This window comes from Sinocyclocheilus rhinocerous, unplaced genomic scaffold (genome assembly GCF_001515625.1).
Source record: "Sinocyclocheilus rhinocerous isolate Xijiao unplaced genomic scaffold, SAMN03320098_v1.1 scaffold494, whole genome shotgun sequence".
NCBI classification, from domain to species: Eukaryota; Metazoa; Chordata; class Actinopteri; order Cypriniformes; family Cyprinidae; genus Sinocyclocheilus; species Sinocyclocheilus rhinocerous.
Window position 1 is genome coordinate 497,417 of NW_015628684.1, and position 8,851 is coordinate 506,267.

General features: G+C 38.1%; 1 protein-coding gene across 1 annotated transcript in view; it reads right to left on the bottom strand.

Annotated features, from left to right (window-relative positions):
• Nucleotides 1-3,584: 3,584 nt before the first annotated feature.
• LOC107738068 (calpain-5) overlaps nucleotides 3,585-8,851 on the bottom strand; it is a 15,237-nt gene continuing 9,970 nt past the window's right edge. The window contains exons 6-12 of the mRNA XM_016549747.1: nucleotides 6,878-6,955; nucleotides 6,305-6,761; nucleotides 6,032-6,154; nucleotides 5,228-5,424; nucleotides 4,882-5,000; nucleotides 4,058-4,194; nucleotides 3,585-3,934 (exon numbers count right to left, since the gene is read on the bottom strand). Coding sequence (XP_016405233.1) covers nucleotides 3,770-3,934; nucleotides 4,058-4,194; nucleotides 4,882-5,000; nucleotides 5,228-5,424; nucleotides 6,032-6,154; nucleotides 6,305-6,761; nucleotides 6,878-6,955 — 1,276 coding nt within the window. The 3' untranslated portion in view covers nucleotides 3,585-3,769. The remainder of the gene's footprint in view (nucleotides 3,935-4,057; nucleotides 4,195-4,881; nucleotides 5,001-5,227; nucleotides 5,425-6,031; nucleotides 6,155-6,304; nucleotides 6,762-6,877; nucleotides 6,956-8,851) is intronic.

Genomic DNA, 8,851 nt, shown 5'->3' on the forward strand with positions numbered 1-8,851 from the left:
TCAAATTCTAAAATTCAAAATGAAATCTGTGAAATGTTTTTCTAGTTCCATATTAAACAGCCATTGTCTTAGCTATATTACTAAATAACAGTTCATATTCACACCAAATTTCAGGCAGACCCACACACAAAAACATGTTGACAGTGTTTTCCATTCACAACTTAGAATTCTAAGCATTCCAAAATGAAAATCTGCTGTTTGTTTGGCAAGTGACTTTGTAATGGATTAACCAAACAATGCACAGAATCTGCCAGAGACCTATGAACACATTAAATGACCTCTTCCTCCCACATACACCATTGTATCTTACCACAGATCATCCAACAGAACAAGAAGGTAGAAACTAGAGAATTCCACACATTGAAGGTACGGCTGAGCGTGGTTTGACCTCCCTCCTCCGTCTCCCTGGCGCAGGGCAGACAAGTCAGCAAGGCCAGAAATACATTAAACACTCCACAAACCAGCTCATACACTGGGATATAGTGCTGCCGGGGACAGTCTTGCAGATACACTGCACCTGTGATGGTAGGCAACATAAGAGCACTTAAATAATGGAATGTAAAAGCAGAGGAATAACTACAGTACATACATTCACTGTAACGCACCTATTGCAATCTGAGCAATGGGAAGAGCCAGGAATAGCAGTTTTGTAATAACTGAAATACAAATCAGTCAAAAAAAAATTACTTGAGTCAATACACTTTATGTTCATTAAGTACAAAAGTAACAATGATTATGGTGTAAAACTCCCATGCCAAGGTCAGTTATACTAGTTATTGGAGGAGATTTCACATGATTCCACATTTGCTTTGGATCCATGGTGCCTATGCAAAGCATACAACATCACAACAACCCAGGGAAATGTAACTTCATTAAAAACTGATTTTGTAACTGTATTGGATTCTACTGATTATGTAAATCTGTGAATAATAATACTCTTAAAGATATATCAGAGTAAAACTGCCTTCCCATATGTCAAACTGCACAAACATACTGTACTTACCTGTAGTTCTTCTCACACTACGGGATCAGAAACAGCCTGAAATGATTCTTCATGGGTTGTGCGCTCACTTTTTTAGAAGGCTGCATCACTCACCTCATGACCATAGCATTTCAAGATAAACCTGTTCTTGCAGTGTACAAACAATATCACAAACATGCATTATGCTGCAATGAATTTAATAGGCTGGAGTTATTATCCCTCAGAACAAATCCCCTATATTTACATTCATGAACTTCTGTTGGAAGACACAGTGGAAAAAATCTCTGTCAAGGTCTGACAGGTGCTTATTTTCATTAGTGCTTTTCATTTTGCATTCTTGATAAAACTAGGTTTAGTTTTGTTCAAGGAAATAAAATCTAGATGATGAAATTTTTTCCGTGCACATTTTTGACTAGCAGATATGACAAGTACAGTCATTTTCATAATTAGCATTTCGCAATAACATCATCAAAAATCCATGTAATAACAAATTTACTTGCAAAACTGTTAAGAAGATATTTTAAAGAATGTTTAAAAAAAACACAGAGGCACTTTTTTCAGTTTGAGTTTATCACACAAAACCATCAAGAACCCTATTATTAAGATCCATGAAGATGGCCTACAGAATGAGACGAAACAAGCATACAGTAATAATGCTTTACTGGTGATCAGCAAGGTTGCTTTTTAGTGATTTTTTTTTAAATTCACAAATACAAGTACAGATACAAAAACAAATATTAAATAAATTAAATAGAAATATTAGAAAATCTCTATTTAAATTCATTATGATAAACTATAAAATATACCACACGCAATAAAAAATATTCTCATGTGTCTAGAATTCAAAATAAGAAAAATCTCATTCAAAACCATATCCATTGAATGTCATGTCTAAAATGTCACAGCAATTACAATGAAAATCTGCTGTTTTCTTGGCAAGTAGCATGGTAATGGATTAACAGAACAATGCACAGAAGCTGTCGGAGACCTGTAACACACTAAATGACATCTTCCTCCCTGTATCTTACCACTAATCATTCAGCAGAACAAGAAGGCAGAAACCAGAGCATTCGACACAGCGCGGATACGGCTAAGTGCAGTATGACTTCCCTTCTCCGTCTCCCTGGCACAGGGCAGACACGACAGCAAGGCTAGAAATACACTAAACACTCCACAGACCAGCACGTACATTGGAATATAGTGCTGCTGGGGACAGTCTTGCAGATATACTGCACCTGTGATTGCAGGCAACATAAGAGCAGTTTAAATAATGGAAGATAAAAGCAGAAGAATAGCTATTGCCACTTTCAGATTCACTGCAACACACCTATTGTAATTTGAGCAATGCGAATAACCATCCCTGAAACAGAAACAGCCAAAAGGTTACTTTTGAGCAAATATGCCTGTTATGTTCACTAAGTGCAAAGTTAAAGTGTTAAAATCCCTGGCTTGTACAAAACATGCTAGAGCAAGATGCTTTAGATACTGGAGAAGATCTCACATGTAATTCTATGTTTGCTTTAGATCCATGATGCCTACGCAAAGCAAACAATATTACTCAGGGAAATGTATGACCGGTTTCCAAAAGAAGCATTCTTTGTGCATTTATTAAAGGTCACAGTACTGAAATGCAGAGTTTTGCATTCTGTTGACTATGCGAATCAGTGTATTAGAATCCACTTACTGATATACAGTAAAACCATGCATTTTCACCTGTGTGGTTCGGGAAAGTCTTTATCTGACACACTCCTGGATCAGAAACAGCCATGAAAAGTTTTGCGCACTTGGTTTCAGAAGGTTTCAAAACGGTAACATTTCAAGATAAACCAGTTCTTGCTGTGTGCAAAGAGCATCACAAAAATGCATTATGCTGCAGTGAATTCAGTAGGCTGGAGTTATTGTCCCTGAGATGAAAATCAGAAGGGAAAAAACAGGAAGACCCTTACGAAAAAGAAGTTTATTCAAGTGTGCTATTAGTATACTTCTTTTAAACTAAAAATAGGAAAGTATACTTTCAGTCTAATTTTTATGTACTTCTCAGACATGGGCTTTATGTACCAAGTTTATTTAGCTCCAGTGGCGCAGATGGATAAGCACGTATGTCGTTGGCTTTGTGACGTGATCGACCCAGGTTCGATCCCGTCTTTTGCCGAACTTTTTTTTCCCTTAATAAAATAAACTTGAAGTATACTACTTTTTGGTAAGGGGACACAGTGGAACAAATCTCAGGTTAGATCTGACAGGTGCTTTGAAATAATTTTCACTCTCTTTTCATTCTTTACGTAAATCATTTCTATTTAAATTAATGAAATATAGATTATAAAAATCATATGATTTTTTGCTGTGCACATTTTTTGGCAGTTTACGGGTTAATTTTAGATAGATATGTTTTGTAGAATTTAAGTTAAAATTTTAGCATAGCCTTTAAAGACTTCCTGAGATATCAGTACCAACCATTAACACTGAGTCAAAGCATCAAAATGAATAGCAGATTTAATTTATACGTAATCATATTTGTCCAGCATTTGGAACAAAACATTCTCTCAGTTATTGCATAACCTTTCTACATCATTAGCAATATTCCTAGTAAAATAATCCTTCGTATTTTTCATTATCTGTCCAGCAGATGCAATGAATTTCATCCAGCACCATTGTGCCCTTGAGCAAAGCACATAACCCCAGGTTGCTCCAGAAGATTGCCATTCTATGCTGAAGCATGGCAGAAATGTAGTTGTTTCTGATGTTCAGTCCATTGATGATATATCATCAGTCATTACCTTGACTAGGTCACAGCTCTGTCAGGCACTGGCTGGAGGAAGTCTCTATAAAAACACAGCCTCGCGATTGGCCACCTTGCAAGTCAATCACTCTGTTTTGACAGCGCTCATGTCCTCCTGTCTGAATTTGTGCTCCACCCAGGAATGTGTCCAACAGCAAACCTCTTTTCCACAGCTGCGCACAAACAAATACACAGAATAACACAAACATCGGCAAAACTGATTTCATTCATTCATTTATAAGAAGAAACCGTGCCAAAAGTCAGCCTTCACAAAATACAGTGCAGTAGCTTCTAACCTCGATGGATATTTTGGACTTTGGGTTCCTGCTATAAAAGATGGCCTTGGTGTTGAATTCAGGACTTCCATCTTTTTTAAAAATTGTAGTCCTTACAGAGTCTTCCTCGCAACGGATGACAGCATATACATCAGGAGCTGATATATATATATATATATATATATACACATACAGAAGGAAAGATGAAAATTAAAGGCATAATCAGCTGAAACAAATAAAATACTTGTCTGCTAACAGTCAAAGCAGGACTGATCCAGTTTGTGACTGATCCAAAGCTGTCACTTAAAGGGATACTTCACCATAAAATGAAAATGCTGTCATCATTTACTCGCCCTCAAGTTGTTCCAAACCTGTATAAATTTATTTTTCTGTTGAGCACAAAAGAAAGTATTTTGAAGAAAGTGAGTGAGCAAACATTTGATAGTATAGCCATTGAATTCCATAGTATTTTTTTCTATACTATGAAAGTCAATGGCTACCGTCAGCTGTTTGGCTACCAACTTTCTTCAAAATATCTTCTTTGTGCTCACCCATATGGGTTTGGAACAACTTTAGGATGAGTAAATGACAGCATTTATATTTTGGGGTGACTATCCCTTTAATGAAATTTTGAATATTAGGCACAGTCGTACTTACAAATGATATAGCCTACATGTGCTTTGTTGTACTTTATGGAGCTACTCCTATGATTTTATACCCAAAACGTTGAAAATCTGAACTGCTAACACCTTTCTTTCACCCTGAACATGTAAAGGTTACAAAGATCATAGTCATGCTTGCTGGTCACTTAAGTATTACAATAAAGTTTAGTGGTGAGTTTTAACCTGTTTGTTTGGGATGGCTAAGGCCAGAGGCTTTGAGCAGATGGACTGTCGTTACAGCACTGGGCTCAGGAAAACAACACTGCCACAATGAAGGAGCAGGCAGCTCTTCCTTCAACTCCCTGAAGACAGTGGATAAAGTGAAGACGACAAAAAACAAAAACAAAAAGATGAATTTTGAAGACACTTCCTAATCATTTAAATCAGTCACCTTAGTAAACATTCAACATTAAAAATGACTGCATTCAACTATAAGTATCTACAACTAGATCTACATTTTGTTTACTGTTCAATTGGTTGCTTATTTGAATACAAAACAGAGCAGAGTAGCCTAATCTTCTGTGCCTACCTGAGGCGTACATGTGAGTGTGAGAAAAAACGCAGAAGGAACCGACCAGTTGCACCAGGCAGGAAAGTAGTGGGGAGGATGATGTAGCGTCCAGGGCCAAGAGTCACTCGCAGAGTAACGCTACGGGAGTCCATATACACAGAGCTAGCAGCCTGCTCATATAAACACTGTACACGACAAACACGATTCACCTCCACCTGAAGGAAGGATAAATAGAGGGATAGAAAGAAGAAACATAGATGAGGACCAAATAAATGCAAATGTAGGCTAGAGTCTAATGATTTCCCTTACGAAAAAGAAGTTTATTCAAGTGTGCTATTAGTATACTTCTTTTATCTGATTTAGTTTAAATTATATAACAGTTAGGTACATTGATCAAATCTGATTGGGTTAACCAAGAATGCTGATACAGTCCAACAGCACTGTGATTTTTTTTACTGTTTGTATCACTCCGTTTATGTTTCCATGCTACAGACGGTCAAGTCTGACACATTGACGACAAGTGACTATTCACTCAAGCAATTAATTCCAAAACACTCATTCAGACTCGGGATCACCAAATATTTAAATATAAATTACTCAATATTAAGTTTTGTTTATTCAACTTATGTATGAAAACAATATCATATTCACAGTCATAAATATCACCTGATATTTGGAGCAACACCGCTGTTGCTTGTGTGATATTGCATAGATTGCATAGAACTTGAAATAAAAAATAAATAAACCACCCCCACAGCCCACATAAATTAAACAGCCTCAGTCAAAATCTGACAATGTCTAAAAATGTAGTCAGTCACTTACCCTTAGAACCTCAAAGCCGATTGGTAAGTTCTCCCCACTTCCCTCCCTCCTTTTCATCCTCTTGTCCTCCTGTTGCAAACATATCAACACCTCTGCCCCATCTCCAGTCAGTTCAAAAAGGAACTAAGAAATGAAGGACAAACATCTGAATGTAAAATTAGGGAACATATGATTAAGAGAGCTAGAGATAAAATAAGGATTTTGAACTAACCTTAACCATATAATTTATGCTTCAATATCATTTTTAGTTTGGAAATTCCCAGAGTGATGTACCTGTGGGTTGTATAGAAATGTGTCTCTGTGATTGATACATCCTCCACATCGACTTCTTCTGTCAATTTGCCTCTCCCATCTCATCTCCGTGCCTTCTGCCTGTTTTTTCACATGCTCCCTTCTCCCCTTAATTTGCTTTGGTTTTACTTCTTCTTTCTTTTTCTGTTTTTGTCCTTGGATTTGTCCCTCCTTCTGCCTTTCACTCAGTCTTTGTTCCTTTTTGTCTCGTCTTTGAGCTGGCCTTTGTTTGGACCATTGGAGCCCGGTTGAAGGCCTCTGGTTCTTGATGTTTAGATGACAAGAAGATGAGGGAGGAGGTTGGATCCCAGATGCATAAGTCCAAGCACCCTGGCAGCACACCTCCCTCCAGTGGGTCTGTGGCCAGAGGAGGGATTTTTCCGCCAACCTGCAAACCACCATGTCTGTGAAGTAACGGCAGAAGTCCTCAAACTCCATCCTAAGGAAAATTATAAATTTACAATACTGGGTTAAAACATATTTCTCAAAAGAATTATGTCCATATACTCCATTTTTTGCCAATTACACATTCATGTCACTGAAAATGTACATTACCAAAACTCTCCAACATCTCGGACAACAAGGCCCATCTTCTCACGTTCTCTGCGGCTTAGCTGCTGCCACTGAGGAGAACTGAAAAGGAACCAGCTTTACAAGCTTTAAATTTCAAACACTTTCCATGTCATAGTTTGTCCCAGTTATCAAATTTGGCAAAAAGTCTCTCTCAAAGAACACTACAGATTTTCTACCTCAATTGAAGAGGGTCAACCAATCAGATTAGATCCTGAACTCTTTACTTACTAGAATGTCTCTTTCATCTTAAAACTGTGCCCCAAGTGAAGCTCAAGCTCACAACCTCACCATTGTCCTGCCTTTTAATACTGCACATTGACCAACTGCACCACTGGAGCTGGTGTCAAAGAACAACACGAGAAAAATTACAAATATAAAGCCGAATCTCCAGGTTTCATTTATAGGGGCATTAACATACACACCACATTAACATACCACACGCTGACTGTCAATTGACCCTTCAGGGAGTTTGATTGACATGCCATCTGACAAATGATAACAATGATATGAGTTGTGACTGAAAAAGACATCGGCGAAGACCTACAGCCAATGAGAGAGCAAGATACCAGGTAGCGGGAAGTTTGGGGAGGAGTTCTATGAAACGTAGTTTGCGGACCAGACAGAGTTGTCATGATTCTTCCTATTGTAAAGTCATGCAGTGTGTAACCTTCTGTCGCCGATCCATCGTGCAATGTGAAAACAGCAGCAACTGAATGCTACGCCAGATAGTCGTGCAGTGTGAAAACAACGGTGATCCGACAACTTTGGAAATCGTGCAGTGTGAACTCAGCGTTAAGTTTTTTATGTTAGTCTTTGATCTCATTTCTACTAGCACAGGGGTGCCCAAACTCGGTCCTGGAGGGCCGGTGTCCTGCAGAGTTTAGCTCCAACTTGCGTCAACACCCCTGCCTGGCAGTTTCAAGTAGACCTAGTCTTTGATCTCATTTCTACTAGCACAGGGGTGCCCAAACTCGGTCCTGGAGGGCCGGTGTCCTGCAGAGTTTAGCTCCAACTTGCGTCAACACACCTGCCTGGAAGTTTCTAGTATGACTAGTAAGAGCTTGATTAGCTGGTTCAGGTGTGTCTAATTGGGGTTGGAGCTAAACTCTTCAGGACACCGGCCCTCCAGGACCAAGTTTGGGCACCCCTGTACTAGCATGTTTCATAGATCCTAAAACCATGCTCCAGGTGAGGGTCAAACTCACAACCTCAGCATCACTCTGCTTTGTATTGTCTTATAAGAACCGCACACTAACCGATTGCACCACTGGAGCTGTTGACTCAAACACGTATTACCAGACCCTATAGGGAAATCCAACTCAAAATGTTCAATTACAGAAACGGGCTATGAAAATTGAATACACAAATTCCAGCTTCCAAGTCACACATTGGAAGATTAGCACCTATGCTACAAAGTGTCAGTCTCATCTGAAGATGGACAGCCTTTCACTTCGAAACACTTTTTCAACTGGAATGTCATATTCAACATGAAAGGTGAATTACGTTAGCCCTTAATTTGTTTTCCAGCTTGAATGACTTATGAATCTTAAAAGGGTCTTAGATTACAATTTCACCTTTTTAAATTTTAGTTAGTGTATAATATGGCTTTGAGCATAAACAACATCTGCAAAGTTGCGACGCTCAAAGTTCAATGTAAAGAGAGAAATTGTCTTTACACAGAATTCGTAAATTTGTCCTCAAAGAAGGAACAGTTCAAACTTTAAAAGCAGAAGCTATTGTTTATGGGCCACAACCTGTAAGTATGTTTTATTCTTTGTTAATGTGTTTTCCATTAATAGTTTCTATCATTAATTTTATGTTGTAGTATGGATAAAGCTTTAGTACGGATAAAACCGTAAATCAAAAGATAACATAAACAGCAGTAGCATTTACAAATAGCATAAATTATCTAAAAAATATGAGACAACTACAAAAAAAAAAAAAAAAAAAAAAAAA